Source organism: Podarcis erhardii (genome assembly GCF_964252035.2).
Source record: "Podarcis erhardii genome assembly, chromosome: 15".
NCBI classification, from domain to species: Eukaryota; Metazoa; Chordata; class Lepidosauria; order Squamata; family Lacertidae; genus Podarcis; species Podarcis erhardii.
The window spans coordinates 44,614,109-44,638,289 of record NC_138505.1 but is presented as its reverse complement, the minus strand read 5'-3'; the positions used below and the strand labels follow the sequence as shown (position 1 = coordinate 44,638,289).

Genomic DNA, 24,181 nt, shown 5'->3' with positions numbered 1-24,181 from the left:
GTTCACCAAAAAGAGGGAAATCAACACCACTGACAGAAATAGATAAAGTACTAAGTGCTGTTGGAGGAGAAGCAGAGTAACTACATCATGGCACTGCAAGTATTAAGCTGGAATGTGAATGGACTCAACTCCCCGGAAAAAAGGCGAGAGTCTTTCATTTATTAAAAAAAGAACAATTGGATTTGATTTGTCTACAAGAAACACATGTGATAAGGCTACACAGGAAGATATTGAGCAATAAAAGATTGGGACATGAATTTATTTCATCAGACAAAGTTAAGAAAAGAGGAGTAATACTTTATGCAAAATGAAATTGATGAATCAGGAAATAGAATGGAAGATCAAACAGATGAGACCGAAGACATTTGAATCGGCAAATAAATGTGGGAAACTGCTGGCTTGGCAAATGAAAAAAAGACAAAAACTTAATACTATTACTAATTTGGAAGTGGAGGGAAAGAATATACAGAATCCAGTGGAGATCAGGAAGTGCTTTCAGAGGTATTTAAACATCTATATACACAGGAGACTCAGAAAGAAATGGACATTGATCGATTTTTGAAAATAAATGGATTACAAAAAATCTCTCAAGAAAATAAGCTAATGTTGAATTATAAAATAACAGAACAGGAGGTAGAAGGAGCCATTCAGAACATGCAATTGGGCAAATCCCCAGGGCTGGATGGTTTCACTTCAAGATATTATAGATCCTTGAAAGAATGGCTAGTACAGCCTTTAAAGGAAGTTTGCAATGAAATACTGGAAGGGAAAAAGGCACCAGAGTCGTGGAAGGAAGCTTATATTACACTTATACCGAAAACAGAGTCTGAGAAGACACAGCTTAAGAACTACCGCCCCATATCTTTGCTCAATGTGGATTACAAAATTTTTGCTGATATTATGGCTAAAAGACTAAAAAAAGGTACTAGTAGAAGAAATCCATAAAGATCAAGTGGGCTTTCTCCCGGGGAGACACTTGTCTGACAATACGAGGAATATAATTAACATTTTAGAAAAATTACAAGTGAATATTAACACCAAAGCAGTTTTGATATTTGTGGACGCGGAGAAAGCCTTTGACAATATTTCTTGGAGTTTCATGAAGAAAAATTTACAGGGAATGGGGGTAGGTCAAGGTTTTGAAAATGGTATAGGTGCAATCTATTCAGAACAAAAAGCTAAATTAATTGTAAACAATGTAGTCACAGAGGAGTTTAAGATTGAGAAAGGAACACAACAAGGTTGCCCAATCTCTCCATTGCTTTTTATATCGGTCCTGGAGGTTCTGCTTAATATGATTAGAAAGGACCAATTGATTAAAGGTATACAAGTCAGAGCTAAACAGTACAAATTGAAAGCATTTGCTGATGATTTGGTATTGACACTACAGGAGCCAGAATCTAGTACCAAAAGAGTATTGGAATTGATTCAAGAATTTGGTCATGTTAATAATAATAATAATAATAATAATAATAATAATAATAATAATTTATTATTTATACCCCGCCCATCTGGCTGGGCCTCCCCAGCCACTCCGGGCGGCTTCCATAAAAACCAAAAATACAGTAAAATATCACACGTTAAAAACTTCCCTGAACAGGGCTGCCTTAAGATGTCTTCTGAATGTCAGGTAGTTGTTTATCGCTTTGACATCTGCTGGAAGGGCGTTCCACAGGGCGGGGGCCACTACCGAGAAGGCCCTCTGCCTGGTTCCCTGTAGCTTTGCTTCTCGCAATGAGGGAACCGCCAGAAGGCCCTCGGCGCTGGACCTCAGCGTCCGGGCAGAATGATGGGGGTGGAGACGCTCCTTCAGGTATACTGGACCGAGGCCGTTTAGGGCTTTAAAGGTCAGCACCAACACTTTGAATTGTGCTTGGAAACATACTGGGAGCCAATGTAGGTCTTTCAAGACCGGTGTTATATGGTCTCGGCGGCCGCTCCCAGTCACCAGTCTAGCTGCCGCATTCTGGATTAGTTGTAGTTTCCGAGTCACCTTCAAAGGTAGCCCCACGTAGAGTGCATTGCAGTAGTCCAAGCGGGAGATAACCAGAGCATGCACCACTCTGGCGAGGCAGTCCGCAGGCAGATAGGGTCTCAGCCTGCGTACCAGATGGAGCTGGTACACAGCTGCCCTGGACACAGATTTAACCTGTGCCTCCATGGACAGCTGTGAGTCCAAAATGACTCCCAGGCTGCGCACCTGGTCCTTCAGGGGCACAGTTACCCCATTCAGGACCAGGGAATCCTCCACACCTGCCCGTCTCCTGTCCCCCAAAAACAGTACTTCTGTCTTGTCAGGATTCAACCTCAATCTGTTAGCCGCCATCCATCCTCCAACCGCCTCCAGACACTCACACAGGACCTTCACCGCCCTCACTGGTTCTGATTTAAAAGAGAGGTAGAGCTGGGTATCATCCGCATACTGATGAACACCCAGCCCAAACCTCCTGATGATCTCTCCCAGCGGCTGCATGTAAATGTTGAAAAGCATGGGGGAGAGGACAGAACCCTGAGGCACCCCACAAGTGAGAGCCCAGGGGTCTGAACACTCATCCCCCCCCACCACTTTCTGAACACGGCCCAGGAGGAAGGAGCGGAACCACTGTATGACAGTGCCCCCAGCTCCCAGCCCCTCAAGACGGTCCAGAAGGATGTTATGGTCGATGGTATCAAACGCCGCTGAGAGATCCAGCAGAACTAGGAAACAGCTCTCACCTTTGTCCCTAGCCCGCCGGAGATCATCAACCAGTGCGACCAAGGCAGTTTCAGTCCCATGATGAGGCCTGAATCCCGACTGGAAGGGATCCAAATGGTCCGCTTCTTCCAGGCGTGCCTGGAGTTGTTCGGCAACCGCTCGCAGGATTTAAGTTGAATAAGTTGAAAACTAAGGTTTTAGAGAAAAATCTAACAGTGATTGAGAGAGAGAAGTTTCAGAAGGAGACAGGATTAACATTGGTTAAGAAAGTGAAATACTTAGGGGTTAACATGACTGCTAAGAATGTGAATTTATTTAAAGATAATTATGAAAAATGTTGGACGGAAGTGAAAAAGGATCTAGAAATATGGACAAATTTGAAGTTATCATTGCTAGGCTGAATTGCTGCGATAAAAATGAATGTATTGCCAAGGATGGTGTTTTTGTTTCAAACACTGCAAATTTTGGACAAAATTGATTGTTTCAAGAAGTGGCAGAAAGATATCTCTAGATTTGTCTGGCAGGGCAAGAAATTTAAGATACTAACTGATGCTAAAGAAAGAGGTGGTTTTGCCCTGCCAGACCTTAAGCTTTATTATGAATCAGCCGCATTTTGTTGGCTGAGAGAATGGCTGCTTCTTGAAAACATAGACATTTTGGACCTAGAAGGTTTTAATAATGTATTTGGGTGGCATGCATATCTGTGGTATGACAAGGTCAAAGCACATAAAGCGTTTAAAAACCATATTGTCAGGAAAGCACTGTTTAATGTCTGGATAAGATATAAGGATTTGCTTGAAAACAAAACTCCAAGGTGGTTGTCACCAATGGAAGCAAAGGCTCAGAAAAAGCTCAATATGGAGGCCAATTGGCCGAAATATTGGGAAATTTTGGAACAAGAAGGGGACAGATTAAAACTGCAGAGTTTTGAAAAACTAAAAAACAAAGTACGAGACTGGCTTCATTATTACCAAATAATGGAGGCTTACAATTTGGATAAGAAAATTGGCTTTCTGGTGGAAAAATCAAAATTGGAAACAGAACTGTTAGATCCTAAAACTAAGAATTTGTCAAGAATGTATAACTTGCTGTTGAAATGGAATACTCAGGATGAAATGAAATCTGCTATGATTAAATGGGCACAAGATGTTGGACATAACATTATGATGGCTGCCTGGGAACAGTTATGGACCACAGGCATGAAATTCACGGCATGTAATGCCCTAAGAGAAAACATAATGAAAATGATTTACAGGTGGTACATGACACCAGTCAAGCTTGCAAAAATTTATCATTTGCCCGATAATAAATGTTGGAAATGTAAAGAGACTGAGGGTACATTTTTTCACCTTTGGTGGACATGCCCAAGGATTAAGACTTTCTGGGAGATGATCTATAATGAAATGAAAAGGTATTTAAGTATACCTTTCAGAAGAAACCAGAGGCCTTTCTCCTGGGCATGGTTGGCCAATTGGTGTCAAAGAAGGATAGAACTTTCTTTATGTATGCCACAACAGCAGCAAGAATACTCATTGCAAAATATTGGAAGACACAAGGTCTACCCACCTGGGAAGAATGGCAGATGAAGGTGATGGACTATATGGAACTGGCAGAAATGACTGGCAGAATCCGAGACCAAGGAGAAGAGTTGGTGGAAGAAGATTGGAAGAAATTTAAAGTTTATCTACAGAAACATTGTAAAATTAAGGAATGTTAGAAGGATGTTGGAATGAAGTTATGTGGTTTTAGCAGAAATGATATAAAGGTCTAAGTAAAAATGGATTGTTAATTGGTGAAAGAAGAGAATGTAAAATTATAGTATGTTAAGATAAATTATTAGGATAAAAACGAAGATGGAAAGGATTTGCTGAAATATCTAATTGAACTAGAATACAAAAAAGGGAGGTGTGAGGAAGTCAAGGAAATAAGTAAAGGAAAGAAAGTTATTGTCAGAGCTGCCCGAGGTCCCAGCTCACAAAGGACCAACGCCAGTTCGTTGTTATATACAAAAGTCTTTATTGAAGTTCAGTTTCGATTTCAAAGCCGCGGCGCGTAGCTCTACGTCTCAAACTCTAGACCGCTGAAGCTCCGTCTGAATCTCCTTCCCCCCGACACCAGTTTAAGACTCTAGCCTTGCTCCACCTCTTCCTTTGCTCTTTTCTCCTCTGGGCCCGCCTGTCCGCTGGGGTCTCGCCCTTTCTAGACTCTTCTGACGCTGAGTCCCCTGAGTCTTCCCCCTCCCTCCGGCGAGCTTTAGGACCTGGTTCCCAATCCGGGTTTCCTGCTGTTCCGCGCGCCTGTACATTCGCACTTGGCGCGCGCGCCCAGCCGGCAACCTTCCTCCTGACCGTTACACTGCTCCTGTCACTGCTTCCCCCTTCGGAGAGGCTAGCTGGACCTGACTTCCCCTCCGTTCCCTCACTCTGCGATAGAGGCGTGGCCAGCCCTGATTCATCTTCTCTCCCTGCTGGAGGAGAAGCTGGCCCTGATACATGGGACTCTTTCCCCAAACCACGCTCTGGTGGAGGAGCTGGTCCTGATCTCCCGCTGCTGCTTTGGGAGTCCCCGCTGGCCCCTTGCTTCTGGTGTGTCCCCCCTGGGACCCCCCTTGCACTGGCCATCGGCGCCCCCCTCTGGGAATCTTCTGATTCGCTGGAGAAGCTCATGGAATCTCTCGGGCCACTTTCATACTCCCCTACGCTGCCCTCAGATTCCTCCCCTTCGCTCTCCATTTCCTCTCTCCCCTGTGCCTCTGCTCCTGAGCCCCTGACAGTTATTGTGGTAGTGTAATGGTTAGGAGAAAGGTCACTGGGTTGGCGCGAGAAGCAAGTTCAAATGTACAGGAGCGCGGGACAGCAGAGAGTGAGGATTGGGAACCGGGTCCTAAAGCACGCCGGAGGCAGGGGGAGGAGCTAAGCGACTCAGCGTCGGAAGAGTCCAGAAAGGGCAATGCCCCAGCGGGCAGGAGGACCCAGAGGAGAAGAGTGCAGCGCAGGAGGTGGAGCAGTGCTAGGATCTTAAACTGGTGTGGAAGGGGCGGAGACTCAGACGGGACTTCGCCGATCTAGAGTCTAGACGTAGGGCTGCACGCCCTGGCTTTGAAATGGAAATTAAACTTCAATAAAGACTTTTGTACATAACATCAGCCTGGCGTTGGTCCTCTGTGAGCTGGGACCTAGAGGCAGCTCTGACAGTTATGTAAAGGTTTGATTTGTTTTTTTTAATTGTCTGTTTTGTTTTTGTTTTTTGATTAAATTGATATTTGTTTATCTTTTTTTTCTAACCTTTAAAATCTTAATAAAAATCCATTAAAAAATAAATAAATAAAATCCAAACTCTTCTTCTTCTTCTTCTGAAAGCATGCCAGACGGTTTTCTCTTGCTGGGCTCTGTGGGACAAGGGCTGACTGTGCATCTCTCTCTCTCCACTTCTTAGGTATCCCAGGATTTCCCCCTTCTTGGACAGCTGGTGGCGCTCTTGTCCCTTCACCTCGCAGACAACGTGAAGGAGATTGGCCTGCAGTCAGCAGAGGCCTTGTACCATCTCCATTACATCATGATAGCCAAAATGGGTGAGGGGGATGCTGGGAAATGGCTGGTTTCTTGTAAGCCGCAGGGTGGGAGATCTGTAGCCCTCCAGAGGCTGCTCCAACTCCCATCATCCCTGAGTGTTGCCCATGCTGGCTGCTGCTGGGGTTGATCAGGGAGTTCAGGAGGGCCAGAATTGTGCTAGCACTGGCCTAACGCCAACACCCCGTTGGCCAGAGATGAGAGGGCAGTCTTGGGGGAGGAATTCACTGCTGATGTTCATCAGAAAAGCCTTCTGGACCTGACCAGTGGCCCAGCCCAGTCCAGCATCCTGTTCCCACAGGGGTTGATCAGATGCTTGTGGGAATCCAGCAAGCAGAATTCAAGCTCTTTCTACTCCTGTACTTTGCTGCCTCTGACCATGGAGGCAGAGCATAGCCATCCTGGCTAATAGCCATGGGTAGCCTTCTCTTCCATGAATTTGCCTCATCTTCTTTGAAAGCCATCTTGGTCCGTGGCCATCAGTGCCTCCTGTGGCAGGGAGTTCCAGAGTTTAGCTGTGCATTGCAAGAAGAAGGACCATCCTGAAACTTCAGTTTCATTGGAGGTCCAGTTGTTCTCATGTTATGAGGGCAAGAGAGAAAGCTTTCTCTCTCCACTTTCTCCAAGCCATACATTGTGTCTCCTCTTCCTCGCCGTTTTTCTAAACGGAACCGCCCCCCAAATGCTGCAACCAGCATTTGCTCCACAAGCACCCCAGTCCTTTTGGTTGCCCCCTTCTGAACCTTTTTTCCAATTCCGAATTATAATTTTTGAGGTGAAACCAATAATTGTTTTTGTTGGTCCCAGCGGGAAAACTGGAGGTTTTGAGCAGGGAGCACTAATGCTGGGTTCTTTTGCATGCATATTCCAAAACCCGACCCTGCTTAGGTAAGGAACTGGAGAAGAGGAGGAATAAAAATAAGAAAGGCAACATGGTCAGATGGGTCCGAGAAGACTTCTTCATCCCTGGGCCCTCTCTCTTCCACTACAACATCGCAAAAGTGGCCAAGGTAGGGGTGGCCTTTTGTACTCTTTATTGCTAAGACCGCAGCCACTCCCAGTTAGCAAAGATTTGCTCACTCGGGCCAACGGGGCCCTGCCCCACCAACTTCAGCCTGCCCTCAGGCAGCCCACGCCTTCTAGGGATGAGGGAGAGATTCAGAGCAGTTCACACTGGAAGCCAAAGCTATCAGATCAAGGCTTTCAGAAACAACAGGAGAACTGAAACACAACCCGCCTTTGAAATTCACATGTCCTTGAATTTCGCAATGCCAAACAGTGTGTAAAAAAATCCATGCGTGAGCTATTAGTGTAAATAACATTCAGAAATGCATTGTATTAGAATAAATTGCTCAAAGACAAGTGCCCGGTAGCCTAAACTGCATGCAGAATTCTACTTATTGAAATTCTACCAGGTGCTGGGAGACCTAGGGTTCAGATCCCCACTCACGAGTCAGTCACAGTCTCTCAGTCTAACCTACCTCATGAGACTAAAACGGGGAGGAGAGAGAACCATGCATTGCCACCTTGGGCTCCTCAGGGCGGAAAAAGAATAGGAAAAGTTGACTCATTCGATGCATCTTTCACAAGGCACTGCCAAGCCAATGGACTATGCCAACCTTGTGGTGGGTGTTTTTGTTGTATATTAAGAACAAAACACACAGCCGGCAGGTTCCCACCCAGTCTGTTAGGCATTGGTTATATAACGGATAGACACTATTATTCACCCTCTCTGTTCCTGGAGGGATTTTTTTTTTAAATTTTCTAGTCTGATTTTAGATTGAACCTCTTCATGTTCCAATGTCATAACCAATTTAAGATGTGGATCGAAAATAGCAAGGCGTCACCTGACTTTTAGTTTGGTTTGTTGTAAAATCTTTCAGCTACTTAAATAAACACATAAATAGAATCACCAAATTGTAGAGTTGGAAGGGACGTGGGGGTCACTTAGTTCAACCCTCTCAAGGCAGAGTGGAGATGTCTTTCACTTGGTTTGTGAAGGCACCCTTGGACTACTGAAACGTGGTCAGAGTGTGGAGCAGAAGAAAACTCCCTCTTCTTTCTTCTTTGTGCCAGGCTTTTGGGGAGCACCTCACGCCCAGCCAGATCAACGAAGTCGTGTTGAAGGCGATTGACAACCTGACAGTGGAAGACAGAGCCGTCTCTCAGGCTGCAGGAAAGCTCCTGAGGTCCTTCCTTGAGGAATGCGGCATGGAAATGGAGGACGTAAGGCTCAAAACGGAGGCAGGGGGAGCAGGTTTCCTCTAAATCAAACATTCTCTTCGGACTTAGAATTAGCTTGTTTCTGGGAAGTAAGAAGGCATTGTGTGGGAAGTAAGAAGAGCCAGTGTGGTGTAGTGGTTAAGAGTGGTAGACTCGTAATCTGGGGAACCGGGTTCGCGTCTCCGCTCCTCCACATGCAGCTGCTGGGTGACCTTGGGCCAGTTACACTTCTTTGAAGTCTCTCAGCCCCACTCACCTCGCAGAGTGTTTGTTGTGGGGGAGTTACAGATAGGTAGCCGTGTTGGTCTGCCATAGTCAAAACAAAAAATTCCTTCCAGTAGCACCTTAAAGACCAACTAAGTTAGTTCTAGGTATGAGCTTTTGTGTGCATGCACACTTCTTCAAATACACTGAAACAGAAGTCACCAGACCCTTTTATATAGTGAGAAGGTGGGGATGGGTATTACTCAGAAGGGTGGTGGGAATGGGTGATTGGCAGATAGCTGTGATGAGCCTGTTGACGACTCTTAACGACTGCAATAGGTCTTACAGGAAAAAGCAAGGGGTGAGAAGGTGAAAAGTGGCTTTGTCATGTATAATGAGATAAGAATCCAATGTCTTTGTTCAGACCAGGTCTCTCCATGGTTTTAAGTTTGGTAATAAGTTGCAATTCAGCAGCTTCTCTTTCCAGTCTCTTTCCTGCTTTTTCCTGTAAGACCTATTGCAGTCGTTAAGAGTCGTCAACAAGAAGAGAACCCAAAATGAAAAAAAGGATAAAATCTTGGAAAAAATAAAGGAAGGAGAGAAGAAGCTGAGAGCAAAACCAAAATCACAGGAGATCCTGAAAGAGATAAAGTTATATCAAGTACAATATATGAAATTGATGAACCAGGAAATAGAATGGAAGATTACAAAATTTTTGCAGATATTTTGGCTAAAAGATTAAAAAGGGTGTTAGTAGAAGAAATTCATAAAGACCAAGCGGGCTTTCTCCCGGGCAGACATTTGTCTGATAATACGAGGAATATAATTTATATTCTAGAAAAATTACAAGTGAATATCAATACTAAGGCAGTTTTGATTTTTGTGGATGCAGAGAAGGCCTTTGACAACATTTCTTGGAGTTTTATGAAGAAGAATCTACAGGGGATGGGGGTAGGTCAAGGTTTTGAAAATGGTATAGGTGCAATTTATTCAGAACAAAAGGCAAAATTAATTGTGAACAATGCAGTGACAGAAGAGTTTAAGATTGAGAAAGGAACACGACAAGGTTGCCCAATCTCTCCATTGCTTTTTATATCGGTCCTGGAGGTTTTGTTAAATATGATCAGAAAGGACCAATTGGTTAAAGGCATACAAGTGGGTGCTAAACAGTACAAACTGAAAGCATTTGCTGACGATTTAGTATTGACTTTGCAGGAGCCAGAATCTAGTACCAAAAGGGTACTGGAATTGATTCAAAACAAAGATCACCACAGCCAACCACAAACAAACAACCACACCCTAGGCCAACCCCAACCTCTCTCACCACCAAAGGAACACAAGTGAACGGCAGAGAACCGGCACGAGTAACGCTGACACCAAACCCTACATACATTAAGCAAAATAGAAACAGGTTCACCACACTTTCTCATCCTGGTCTTCTTTTATCTTCTTCCAGCTGCCTATGGTTGTGAAGGAGATTTACAACCGTCTCCACCAGATCCCCGACACCCGCACTAAGGAAGTGACACTTTCGGCTCTTGTCAGCCTAGCCACCAAGCGCATGCAGCCGGTCGTAGACAGCCTGTTGGACTGTTCGATGGAGTGTGATGAGTAAGTTTTTGTGATGTGAAAATGGGGAGGGGTAGATTTAAGGGGTTTCTTAATTTATATTTATTTATATTGAATTTCGTACTTGCAAAAAATTGTGCTCCGAGTTGTGGTTTCTTTCTTTGCTAATGTATGTGCAATATAAAGAAAATATCAAAGGCCTGACTTTTTTTAAGAAAAGGAAAAGGGAAAAATTCTGTTTTGAAAAATTGCAGAAGTGCCACGGTGATCTGGAAGGCCTTGGTCGCTGATCAGTATTCCAGCGTCAAGCTGCTGAGACCTCTCCTGAAAAGGCTGCAGGATGAAGACCCCAAAGCGGAAGTCACTTCCAGGCGACGCAGCACTTCTCAAATGCCAATGGCGGTACGAAACCACTCAGTTTCTCTCTCCTGGATTGTTTTGAATGGGAGCTGGATGGGGCTGGGGGCTTCTTGCTGGGAGGGGGGTGCATCTTAATAAGTGGTCCATCCTGTGAGCACCTGCTTTGTATGCAGAAGGGCCCCAGCATCTCCATGTCGGGGAGTTCCTTGCCTGAAACCCTGGACAGCCACTGCTAGTCAGTGTAGACAACACTGAGGGAAATGGACCGGGGCTCTGAGTCGCGTCTGAGTCTGAGATCTTGATCTGACGATGACCTCTGCTGAATGCCGTTCTCCTGTCCTTGTCCCTCCAGGCTACCAACGCTCTGTGTCATATCCTGTCGTTCCCTGAGGCTGCAGGTATCCTGAAGAGCATGTTCCACCACCTGCTGTTTGCACTTAGCACTCAGATCTGTTTTGTCCATGAGGCGAGAAGAAGAGGTTCGAGGGCGGCAAGTCTAATCCCGGAGCCCTCTTCGCATCTCGATCCACTGATGTAAGGGACCTGCTAATGCATTTGGGGGGGCCCTCCCTTCTCTCTCTGACCCATAGTGGTGATGGCTCAGCTCTCCCCCAAGAGATAGGCTTCATTTGGACATGGAGGTTCTGCTTAGGTTAGATAGCTAGGAGACCCAGGCTTCCCCAACCCCTGTGCTCTTCAGTCACTTTGGACCACAACTCCCACCAGCCCCAGCCAGCACAACGGGGCTGAAGATGGGAGTTATTGTAGCCCAAAACATCTGAAGGACACTAGGATGGGAGAGGATGTTGGAGACTCTCCCGCACGATGGGCTGATTTGGGTGTGGTGGGACTCACGTGTCATGAAACCTTAAGTCTCCATCACAGCCGAAAGGTTGCCGCTTGTGCTGGAAACATGGGGGAGGCTGCAGGGGGTGATGGTTGGGGTTGGACTGCAAGATGTCAAGGACCTAAAACTCCCCAGATGAACCTACCCAGACCTTGCGCTCATCATCGGAAGCCCCTCTTCACATGCCTCCTCCACACAAGAAGGGGCCTTTTCTGTGGTGGCTCCCCATTAGTGGGTTGCTCTCCCCAGGGAGGCTTGCCTGGTGCCTTTAGATGCCAGGCAAAAATGGTCCTCTTCAATCAGGCCATTGGCTGATTAACCTCCTATGCCCTTTCAACTGTGTTTGTTAGAGGGAGAGGAGTTATTGGTTTGCTTTGGTTCTTGTTTTTATTCTGTATTTTGTGCTTTTTAACTTGCATTTTTATGTTGTGAACTGCCCGGAGATCTACGGGTGAAGGGCAGTATACAAATTTTTAAAATATAATATTCTTAATTCCTTCACTTGACTCAGGACCGCTGTGCAGGCCCTGAAACAACTGATTGGGCGTGTTGAATACCTTGACGATTTTGAGGTTTTGGGGTTGCAAAGCTGCTGGGATATGCTGTCAAGTCCAGAAAGCTTTTTCAAAGGCATTCGTCTTCTGGCAAGGTAAGAAGGTGAAAAGGACTGGCAGGTGAGGCATGAAGAGCAAGGCCTGCTTTCTGGGGAAATGGGGATAAACTTCTTATTTATTTCAGAAAATGTACCATATTGTTCACTCTATAAGACACACTTTCCCCCTCCTAAAAAGTAAGGGGAAATGTGTGTGCATCTTAGGGAGCGAATGCAGGCGGGAGGCTCTGCTCAGCGTTCAAGTAACCTGGTGGTGGTTGTTGTTGTGCAGGAACGCTGGGTGGTTCTTCCTGCCAGCTTCAGACTTGTGAATACTTTGTCTCTTACTCTTATGTTTCAGGACTTTGTTCACCTCCTCAACAGAACAGTATAATAGGATTGCCCGATTGGCACGGAAATATATGTGCTGTCCGAACAACAAGAAGAAAGCCATTGGCATGGCGTTTTACTTGGAGGTAGGAACTGGAAACAGGGAATGCCTGTTCTAATGTTTCTAATGGTTTCTTTATTCCTCACAATTTAACTGTCAAATGTTCTTTAGTATTTACACATTTTTTATTTAATTGTACAACTTCAACTGCATTCACTGCTATCATGTCTAATATATATGGACAGTGTTTTTTTGATAGAAGATGAATGTATACATAATAAAAGATGCACTTACAGTGGCTTTGCTCCAACTTAGGGGATGTCCGACTCTGATACAGACACTTCCATGACCTAGCGCGCAAGTTACTGCAGGCAGCAATCATACAGGTATTCCGTTAATGGATGAGCAAGTCTTCACCTTTGGAAGGCTAAGATTTTTCTTAAAATTACATTTTTATATGTACTATTGGAAACACCTTAAAGCTGGTATAAGTTCATATGTATTTATTTTTGCCTGCTTTAAAGATTGATTTTTGTATGTCTGCTGGTTTATTATATATCTTTTTTTCTCTTTGTTCCGCTATGTATCGGGGTGGGGAGACATAACAACAACAACAACAACAACAACAACAACAACAACAATAATAATTCTTTGCTCGTCCAAATACGCTTTTTTCATATATTTATTGAGGCCACTAAGTCTTTGAACTGAAGAGATTTCTCCAGTTTCAAGCGTCATCTCATGCTCTTTATGAGCCAAGTCCAAACCCTCCTGCAGTTCAGACCCAGCTTAGGATGTGTTTGGTTCAGCATGATTCCAACCAGCTCATACTCTTTCCTTCCCTTTCCAACCAAAATGTACCTGACTGTGAGAGCAGAGGTGAGTTAGATTGGGAGGGCCATGCCCAGCCCTAGAGGTTGGAAGGCGGGGTCCAGGCCCACCAGAAACCAGCAGAGAACTCCATAGTTCCAAATGGAAGCACCAGCCTAGCTTCTGCTGCAGCCACGTTGGGATGAGAAGGGGCAGGAGGGGTCATGCGTGGTGGGTGCTTCTTGCTGGAGACCATTGATTTGAAGTGAGCTGCTTTGGGGGCCAACCTGAATCAATCCCAAAATAACCCGTTCAAGAGGTGCTTTTTAGAAACTGAGCTCACACTAAAACTGTAAAACCATGAAAATATATGCTTATGAAATACATGATATTTGTTGTCTGATAAGGGGGGGGGGGGCAGCAGCTCTATACCTTCCATGGGTCACAACAAGCCTGGGGGTCAAAACAAAGCACCACCATCTCAGGTGAATATCAGGATTGAGTCCATTGCTCAACTTTATCTGGTGTCACTTAGGCTCTGCCAGTGAGACCACTTGTGCTGCTGCTGCTGCCGCTGCCCTGTCTGGCTGTCAAAGCCTCAACGACCTGCGCTGCTGCTGCAGCACATTCTGACGGGCAAAGCCTCGATGACCTGCGCTGCTGCCGCTGCCCTGTCTGGCTGTCAAAGCCTCGACGACCTGCGCTGCTGCCTCTTCCTTTTCTGGCTGTCAAAGCCTCGAAGATCTGAGCTGCTGCCGCAGCCCCTTCTGGCTGTCAAAGCCTCGAAAATCTGCGCTGCTGCCTCTGCATCTTCTGGCTGTCAAAGCCTCGACGACCTGCACTGCTGCCTCTTCCATTTCTGGCTGTCAAAGACTCGACGACCTGCGCAATAGCCGCTGCCCCTTCTGGCTGTCAAAGCCTCAACGATCTGCGCTGCTGCCTCTTCCTTTTCTGGCTGTCAAAGCCCCGATGACCTGTGCTGCTGCCGCTGCCCCTTCTGGCTGTCAAAGCCTCGACGATCTGCGCTGCTGCTGCAGCACATTCTGACGGTCAAAGCCTTGACGACCTGCACTGCTGCCGCAGCCCCTTCTTGTTGTCAAAGCCTCGACAACCTGTGCTGCCGCCTCTGCCCCTTCTGGCTGTCAAAGCCTCGACAACCTGTGCTGCTGCCTCGGCTTCTTCTGGAAGTCAGAGATTCGATGACCTTTGCTGCTGCCGCTGCCCCGTCTGGCTGTCAAAGCCTCAACGACCTGCTCTGCTGCCGCTGCCCCTTCTGGCTGTCAAAGACTCGACGACCTGTGCTGCTGCCTCTGTTGCTTCTGGCTGTCAAAGCCTCAACGATCATCGCTGCTGCCTCTGCCTCTTCTGGCTGTCAAAGCCTCGACGACCTGCACTGCTGCCTATTCCTTTTCTGGCTGTCAAAGCATCAACGATCTGCGCTGCTGCCACAGACCCTCCTGGCTGTCAAAGCCTCAAGGTCCTGCACTGCTGCCTCTTCTTTTTCTGGCTGACAAAGCCTCGATGACCTGCGCTGCTAACGCTTCTGGCTGTCAAATCCTCGACGACCTGCTGCCGCTGCCCCTTCTGGCTGTCAAAGCCTCGACGATCTGCGCTGCTACCTCTGCTGCTTCTGGCTGTCAAAGCCTCGACGATCTGCGCTGCTGCCTCTGCCTCTTCTGGCTGTCAAAGCCTCAAGGTCCTGCACTGCTGCCTCTTCTTTTTCTGGCTGTCAAAGCCTCAATGACCTGCGCTGCTGCCTCTTCCTTTTCTTGTTGTCAAAGCCTCAATGACCTGCGCTGCTGCTGCAGCCGCTTCTGGCTGTCAAAGCCTCAACGATCTGCGCTGCTGCCACAGCCTCTTCTGGCTGTCAAAGCCTCAACGATATGCGCTGCTGTCTGCCTCTTCTGGCTGTCAAAGCCTCGACGACCTGCACTGCTGCCTCCGCCTCCTCTGGCTGTCAAAGCCTTGACAACCTGCGCTGCTGACGCTTCTGGCTGTCAAAGCCTCAACGATCTGCGCTGCTGCCTCTGCCTCTTCTGGCTGTCAAAGCCTCGACAATCTGTGCTGCTGCCTCTGCCTCTTCTGGCTGTCAAAGCCTGGACGACCTGCACTGCTGCCTCTTCCTTTTCTGGCTGTCAAAGCCTCGACGACCTGCGCTGCTGCCTCTTCCTTTTCTTGTTGTCAAAGCCTCGAAGACCTCGGCTGCTGCCGCAGCCCCTTCTGGCTGCCAAAGCCTCAACGATCTGCGCTGCTGCCACAGCCCCTTCTGGCTGTCAAAGCCTCAACGATATGCGCTGCTGCCTCTGCCTCTTCTGGCTGTCAAAGCCTCGACGACCTGTGCTGCTGCCTCTTCCTTTTCTGGCTGTCAAAGTCTCGACAACCTGCTCTGCTGCCGCTGCCCCTTCTGGCTGTCAATGCCTCAACGATATGCGCTGCTGCCTCTGCCTCTTCTGGCTGTCAAAGTCTCGATGAGCTGAACTGCTGCCTCCGCGTCTTCTGGCTGTCAAAGACTCGACAACCTGCGCTGCTGCTGCTGCCCATTCTGGCTGTCAAAGCCTCAGCGACCTGAGCGGACTTCCGGTGCAGCGCGATCTCGTCGCAAGCGGGGATTTTTCCGTGAGGGAGTTCCCGGGCTATTTTGGAGGAAAAAGGGGTGCTACAGGGCGCGGTGGCCCCCCAAAATACCACTGGTGGGTGTCCAGAGGGTCAGGATCCCAGCGTACCAGGAGCGGTCAGCCCGGCCGTCAGGTAGCTCCGAACGGAGCGAAGAGAACGGCGGAGCGGACTTGCGGGTCGAGGGAAGCCATTATCTGCCTCCAGAATAGCGAAGCCCCGAGCTTGCCGAGGAAGCGCTACGCTCTCAAACTAAAGAAATCCGGTACCGAATAAGCAGAAATTCGAAGCTATAAAACAAGGAAGTCCCGGAGTAAAAAGGAGAAGTTGCGGAGCTCAGCTGACAGCCGAAATCAACTTCGACGCAGCACTTTTTGCAGAGCTGGGAAAAGTGAAAGTGAGTTGCCCCAGCGGATACCGCTTTTCCCCCTTGTCTGAACTATGTTAAAAAGTAACTGATTTCAAAGATACTGTTATAGCAAAGGGGGGAACAGAAGTTTAACTGTCTCTAACTGAAGTCCTGGGTGAATCGTAGGGTGTAAGCGATAAAAGGGACGCTTCTCTACTTGTACGCAGCAACAAAAAGCAGCGAAACGGAAGAGAAGGTCCCGACGCCATTACAGACATTTTATGCGTCACGTATGGACATCTCAGCGGAATATTTTTGAGCAAGATCGAGCAACATCAGTTGGTTGGTGCAAATCGTCCTGCTTATATTTTTTTTTTCCCCCTCCCCCTTTTTTTGTCTATTTTGGGCTTTTCTTCCTTAATTACTTGTGGAGTTTATTTTTATGAATTGGGGGCGCGGAGACTGACGGCGACGGATACTTTCCTTTGCTTGCCTTTTCTTCTCCTCAGTTGGAGTAACGCTATACAGACTAAGACCTCTAGTGGATAAAGAGAGGCAGCACAATCTGTTCTTTATTTTTCATTTTTCACTCAATTGACAGACTTTGATTGTCGTTCAGCAGTTATCTAAGCGATTGCTCCTGAATACATAATAGGACCACCTTACTTCAAAGGGGTAGAGGGCTCTGAAATACTCTTCTTCCATCCCCCTCCAACTGAATCTGATGAACTAGTTACTAAACTGTTATCTCAAATATTATACCTCCCCTCTTCGTGTTTGATAGGACCTTACTAAATGAACATCATTAAAAAAGGATTAGCCTGAGTGGAGGCAAGAAGACAATACAGCGGACTATTATTCGAACATCTGGTGGTATATTCATAAGTTGTAAAAGCCATAAAGACTACTTAAACTTAAATAAGTGTTAAATTGTACATAACTGTGAAATAACTGTGAAAGGACAGAATTGGGATAAGTTGACAAACTTTGTTGGGAGGAGGTTGTGGCTGAGGGTTAGGCAAGAAGTTGTTGGTGTGAGGGGAGAACCACTGGGTCATAATGTCAAACCCAACAAAGAAAGGGGCTGAGGGGGGGACACCGGTAGAGAGGAAAGGATCTAAACAAGAGATAGACTTTAAAGCAGATATTCTAAGAATGTTTGCGGAAATAAAGCAGAGTGAAAAGAATCTAGAATCTAAATTAGAACAAGTAGATAATAAAATTGGAAAAATGGATAAAAAAATTGACGAAACAGTAAATGAACTGAAAGGGCAAATGAAAGAAGTGTTTAGAAGGACTCAATCGGTTGAGGAGGGATTAAAGAAGACAAGATTAGAAATGAAAGAGGTTAAACGGGAAGAAGAGAGATTAAAAGTAGAAATGACGGATCTAAATAAAGCACAGGAAGAGATAAAGGATGTGATAGCGATGAACGAACTTCGGATGAGGGAGGTGAACCTGAGACTTAGAGCGGTGCCAGAGACTCAAGGAGAGAATATCAAAGACAAACTAATAACAGAACTGGCAAACTGGATGGAACTACCTACAGGAGAGATGGCAAAGGCGGTCCAAAGTGCATTTAGAATGAAAGTGAAGACAAATAAAGCAAAAAGATTTACAGGGGATTGCCTGATTACATTCAAGGATAGAGAGATGAGAAATTTGATCCTGCAGAAGAACAGAGAAAAAAGATTGAATATAGATGGGAACTTTATAATCATTTTTAAAGATATACCAATTAGGCTGCTTAAACGAAGAGACCCCTACAAACTGCTGACCCAGACATTAAAGAGAAACAATATTGAGTTCAGGTGGGAATTCCCAGAAGGAATTTCATTTATGTATAGAAGTAAGAGGCACAGACTGACAAACCCAGAAGAAACTGGGAAATTTTTGAGGAAATATAAAGAACTCAAAGTTGATCCGGAGGAAAGTAAAGGAGCAGAGGGAAGAACACCAGAGCAACTAAAACCAAAGGCGGTGGAAGGAGAGAATAGAAGGGAAACGGACGAGGAAGAAGACGAGGAAGAAGAAGAGGCAGACAAATTATAGGCAAACAGCTAGACTTTATTCAAAGTAAGATATCATGGCGCTAAAAATTTGGAATTGGAACATAAATGGGATGAACGAAAAAAAGAAAAGGAATAGTATTGAACAGTTTCTAAAAAGGAAAAATTTAGACATCATATGCCTACAAGAGACACACGTAGCAAGAAGACACAAAAAAATATTAATTAATAAAAGACTGGGAAACGAATTTGTATCGTTAGATAAGGAGAAAAAAAGAGGAGTGGTCTTATATATTAGAAAACAAATTGAAGCGAAACAAATTTTCAAGGACGAAGAAGGAAGGATAATTGCGGTTCGAATCAACTGGCATGGAGAAAATCTGATTATTGTGGGGATCTACGCACCGAACGGAAATAAAACAGAATTTTATAAGGTGTTAGAAGAGAATCTATCTGAATATATGGATCAAAAAATCATTTTAATGGGTGACATGAATGGGGTGACCTCATTAGAAATGGACAGATGCAGAGAAGGAATAAGTAAAGAAGGAAAACTACCAAAATCCTTTTTTTCGATGATTGAGAGTTGCAATTTGATAGATATTTGGCGCCTCAAGCATCCATTAGACAAACAATTTACATTCTATTCTGAACCAAATAAGTCAATGTCAATGATTGACCAGATTTGGATCTCGAGTGAACTGACACCAAGAACCCAACGGATAGAAATTCAACCGAAAGTAATCTCTGATCACAACCCGATAGAATTTGAATTAAGAAGCTTCGAAGAAGGAACCTTTAGATGGAGATTGAAAGATTATCTCCTAGATGATCAGAAAATAGTAGAAAAAGCGCAAAAGGAATTATCAGAATATTTCATAGCCAATTGTAACAAAGGCACAAAGGATAAAGTAGTATGGGATGCCAGCAAGGCAGTAATGAGAGGCTTCTTCATTCAGCAAAATTCAATTAAAAACAAAAACAGAGAAAAAGAGAAAAAAGAAATTTTGAAGCAAATTATGGATAATGAACAAAAATTAATTAAGAAACCAAACAATTTGGAGATAAAAGAAAAAATTAAAATTCTACAATCACAGTTTGCCATCATAATAAATAGAGAAATAGAGTGGAATATAAAGAAGTTGAGACAAAGAAACTTTGAATTCGCGAACAAATCAGGAAAATGGCTCGCATGGCAATTAAAAAAAAGGAAAGAACAGAATACAATAAATAAGATTATAATAGAAGGAGAAGAGATTACCAACCCAAAGGAAATAAGAAAGGGATTCTTGGACTATTATAAAAGACTATATAAAAATACAGAAAGAAACAACTCGAGGAAAATAGAGAGATACCTGAAAGAGAAAAAGACACAAAAGATCCCGACTGAAAAAAGAGAGCAACTGAACACCCCAATTGATATAGCAGAGATAAAAGAGGTGATTAAAGAGTTAAAAAGGGGGAAAGCACCAGGGCCGGATGGCTTCACTGCCTGTTATTACAAAGAAATGGAACCAATTTTGATAACACCATTGAAGGAAGTGATGAATAATATTCTAAAAGAGGGAGAAATCCCGGAAACATGGAAGGAGGCGTACATTACATTCATCCCAAAACAGGACTCAGATCTAACCCAAGTCAAAAACTACAGGCCGATTTCACTCCTAAACCTAGATTACAAGATATTTGCTGCAATTCTAGCAAACAGGCTGAAAAAGATTCTGTCAGAAATTATACATAAAGACCAGGCCGGCTTCTTACCAAACAGACAGATGAAAGACAACATAAGATATATAGTTAATGTGATGGAATACCTGTCTGATAGGATTGATAAAAGAGCCGCAATGATCTTTGTAGATGCCGAGAAGGCATTCGACAACATAATATGGGACTTTATGATGAGAAACCTAGAATACATGGAGATAGGCGAAGACTTTCTTAAGGGAGTCAGAGCTATCTACACAGATCAGAAAGCTAAACTGATTATAAATAATGTAGTTACAGAAGGAATAAGGATACAAAAGGGAACGAGGCAGGGATGCCCTCTCTCGCCGTTACTTTTCATAACGGTATTAGAGGTTCTTTTGAATTCGATCAGACAAAACAAGGCTATAAAGGGAGTGACAATCGGACAGAATGAGTACAAGACCAAAGCATTCGCAGATGACTTGGCTATAATGATTGAGGAACCAACAAGTACGATAAAAGCAGTTTTGGAGGAAATGGAACAGTTTGGAAATCTGGCAGGCTTTAAACTCAATAAGAAAAAAACAAAAATAATAGTAAAAAATATGGATCAAGACCAAATAGAAGCAATGCAACAATTAACCCAAATAGAGGTGGTCAAAAAGGTAAAATATCTGGGTATTTGGATAACTCCCAAAAATATAGATTTATATAAAAACAACTACGAACCAGCTTGGAAGGGAATCAAAAAGGACTTGGAGGTGTGGGCAAAATTGAAATTGTCATTTTGGGGAAGGATCTCTACAATCAAAATGAACGTGCTCCCAAAATTACTGTTCCTATTTCAGACTATCCCCATAATTAAGGGAATTAAGATCTTCAAGAAGTGGCAAAGAGTGATCTCAAAATACATCTGGCAGGGCAAAAAACCGAGAATCAAATTTAAATTGCTAACAGATACAAAAGAAAGAGGAGGTTTTGCCCTGCCAGATCTGAAATTGTATTACGAGGCCTCATGTCTTTGCTGGACGAAAGAGTGGATTAAATTGAAGAATAACGAACTGTTGGATTTGGAGGGATTCAACAACAGATTTGGGTGGCATGCTTATTTATGGCACGAAAAAAAGAGAGTCCATAAGGGCTTTGAGAACCACATATTCCGAGGTCCCTTAATTGAGGTCTGGGATAGATACAAAAATCTATTAGAACTTAGAACACCACGCTGGTTTTCACCCTTAGAAGCAAAGAGTATAAAGAGATTAAATATGGGAAGTAAATGGATAACATATGACCAACTGTTATATAAAGAAGGGGAAAAGTGGAAAATAAAACCGTATGAGCAGGTGAAGGAATATGTTTATGACTGGATGCACTATTTCCAAATGAATGAGGTGTTTAAAAAAGACAGTAAAGAACGAGGTTTCATGGACAAAGAATCGTTATTTCAAAGCGAGGTTATAGGTAATGATACGAAAAATTTATCAAAAATGTATAAACTGTTATTGGATTGGAATCTGGTAGATGAAGAAGTTAAGTCGGTAATGATTAGTTGGGCAAAGGATGTGGGCCACAATATACAATTTGAGGAATGGGAAAAATTATGGAAGGAGGGCTTAAAATTCACGGCATGTATGACGTTAAAAGAGAACACGATGAAGATGTTTTATAGATGGTATATGACACCGGTGAAATTGGCGAGGATGTATAAGACATGCAATAGATGCTGGAAGTGTAAGGATAAGGAGGGTACATTCTATCACATGTGGTGGGGCTGTGGGAAGGTGAAAGACTTCTGGGAGAAAATATACAATGAGTTAAAGAAGATCTTAAAGTATACGTTTAGAAAGGAGCCAGAAGTCTTTTTACTAGGACTAATAGGAAAGGAAATAAAAAAGGAAGATTGCAAATTTTTTAGATATGCAATCACAGCCGCAAGAGTGTTATTGGCCCAGAGATGGAGACAACAGGAAATACCGACCATAGAGGATTGGAGAACAAAATTGTTAGAATACGCAGAGTTAGATAAATTGACAGGAAAGATTAGATACTTAAGAGACCAAAAATTCATCGGGGACTGGAAGAAATATGTAGATTATCTGGAATGCTTAAGTAAAGGAAAGATGACGCTTAAGGGATTTAAAGAAGCACTGTAAAAAAGTAACAAGTATTGATTAAAGGGAATAGGAGGAAAAGAGATAAATAATGTCAATACAAGATTGAGGAATGCGTAATGAAAGTGATGAATACGGATGATTTACGGGACAGCTGAGGGAAGTTCGAAAGAAAATGTAGTGATGAAAATGATGTGAAACTACTGTATATATATATATTATTTTTCGTTGTTGTTGTCGTTTGTCTTGTTTTATGTTTATGTTTTATGTTTAATAATAAAAATTATATGGTAAAAACAAAGCCTCAGCGACCTGCGCTGCTGCCTCCGCCTATTCTGGCTGTCAAAGCCTCGACGACCTGCACTGCTGCCGCAGCCCCTTCTTGTTGTCAAAGCCTCAACAACCTGTGCTGCCGCCTCTGCCCCTTCTGGCTGTCAAAGCCTCGACAACCTGTGCTGCTGCCTCGGCTTCTTCTGGAAGTCAGAGATTCGATGACCTTTGCTGCTGCCGCTGCCCCGTCTGGCTGTCAAAGCCTCAACGACCTGCTCTGCTGCCGCTGCCCCTTCTGGCTGTCAAAGACTCGACGACCTGTGCTGCTGCCTCTGTCGCTTCTGGCTGTCAAAGCCTCAACGATCATCGCTGCTGCTTCTGCCTCTTCTGGCTGTCAAAGCCTCGACGACCTGCACTGCTGCCTATTCCTTTTCTGGCTGTCAAAGCATCAACGATCTGCGCTGCTGCCACAGACCCTCCTGGCTGTCAAAGCCTCAAGGTCCTGCACTGCTGCCTCTTCTTTTTCTGGCTGACAAAGCCTCGATGACCTGCGCTGCTAACGCTTCTGGCTGTCAAATCCTCGACGACCTGCTGCCGCTGCCCCTTCTGGCTGTCAAAGCCTCGACGATCTGCGCTGCTACCTCTGCTGCTTCTGGCTGTCAAAGCCTCGACGATCTGCGCTGCTGCCTCTGCCTCTTCTGGCTGTCAAAGCCTCAAGGTCCTGCACTGCTGCCTCTTCTTTTTCTGGCTGTCAAAGCCTCAATGACCTGCGCTGCTGCCTCTTCCTTTTCTTGTTGTCAAAGCCTCAATGACCTGCGCTGCTGCTGCAGCCGCTTCTGGCTGTCAAAGCCTCAACGATCTGCGCTGCTGCCACAGCCTCTTCTGGCTGTCAAAGCCTCAACGATATGCGCTGCTGTCTGCCTCTTCTGGCTGTCAAAGCCTCGACGACCTGCACTGCTGCCTCCGCCTCCTCTGGCTGTCAAAGCCTTGACAACCTGCGCTGCTGACGCTTCTGGCTGTCAAAGCCTCAACGATCTGCGCTGCTGCCTCTGCCTCTTCTGGCTGTCAAAGCCTCGACAATCTGTGCTGCTGCCTCTGCCTCTTCTGGCTGTCAAAGCCTGGACGACCTGCACTGCTGCCTCTTCCTTTTCTGGCTGTCAAAGCCTCGACGACCTGCGCTGCTGCCTCTTCCTTTTCTTGTTGTCAAAGCCTCGAAGACCTCGGCTGCTGCCGCAGCCCCTTCTGGCTGCCAAAACCTCAACGATCTGCGCTGCTGCCACAGCCCCTTCTGGCTGTCAAAGCCTCAACGATATGCGCTGCTGCCTCTGCCTCTTCTGGCTGTCAAAGCCTCGACGACCTGTGCTGCTGCCTCTTCCTTTTCTGGCTGTCAAAGTCTCGACAACCTGCTCTGCTGCCGCTGCCCCTTCTGGCTGTCAATGCCTCAACGATATGCGCTGCTGCCTCTGCCTCTTCTGGCTGTCAAAGTCTCGATGAGCTGAACTGCTGCCTCCGCGTCTTCTGGCTGTCAAAGACTCGACAACCTGCGCTGCTGCTGCTGCCCATTCTGGCTGTCAAAGCCTCAGCGACCTGCGCTGCTGCCTCCGCCTATTCTGGCTGTCAAAGCCTCGACGACCTGCACTGCTGCCGCAGCCCCTTCTTGTTGTCAAAGCCTCGACAACCTGTGCTGCCGCCTCTGCCCCTTCTGGCTGTCAAAGCCTCGACAACCTGTGCTGCTGCCTCGGCTTCTTCTGGAAGTCAGAGATTCGATGACCTTTGCTGCTGCCGCTGCCCCGTCTGGCTGTCAAAGCCTCAACGACCTGCTCTGCTGCCGCTGCCCCTTCTGGCTGTCAAAGACTCGACGACCTGTGCTGCTGCCTCTGTTG

General features: G+C 45.4%; 2 protein-coding genes across 2 annotated transcripts in view; both read left to right on the top strand.

Annotated features, from left to right (window-relative positions):
• The window catches only part of LOC309329777 (uncharacterized protein), a gene marked incomplete at both ends in the record, with an annotated part of 29,618 nt that extends 22,512 nt beyond the window's left edge, over positions 1–7,106 (top strand). The window contains 2 exons of the mRNA XM_081840788.1: positions 6,131–6,299; positions 7,072–7,106. Of these exons, the coding sequence (XP_081696914.1) occupies positions 6,131–6,299; positions 7,072–7,106 (204 nt within the window). The remainder of the gene's footprint in view (positions 1–6,130; positions 6,300–7,071) is intronic.
• On the top strand, positions 6,303–10,701 carry LOC309330771 (maestro heat-like repeat-containing protein family member 7). Its single transcript, XM_081842626.1, has 3 exons — positions 6,303–7,274; positions 8,341–8,490; positions 10,148–10,701. The coding sequence occupies exons 1-3, from the start codon at positions 7,197–7,199 to the stop codon at positions 10,304–10,306; spliced, it is 387 nt and encodes a 128-aa protein (XP_081698752.1). The 5' UTR covers positions 6,303–7,196; the 3' UTR covers positions 10,307–10,701.
• Positions 10,702–24,181: the final 13,480 nt, after the last annotated feature.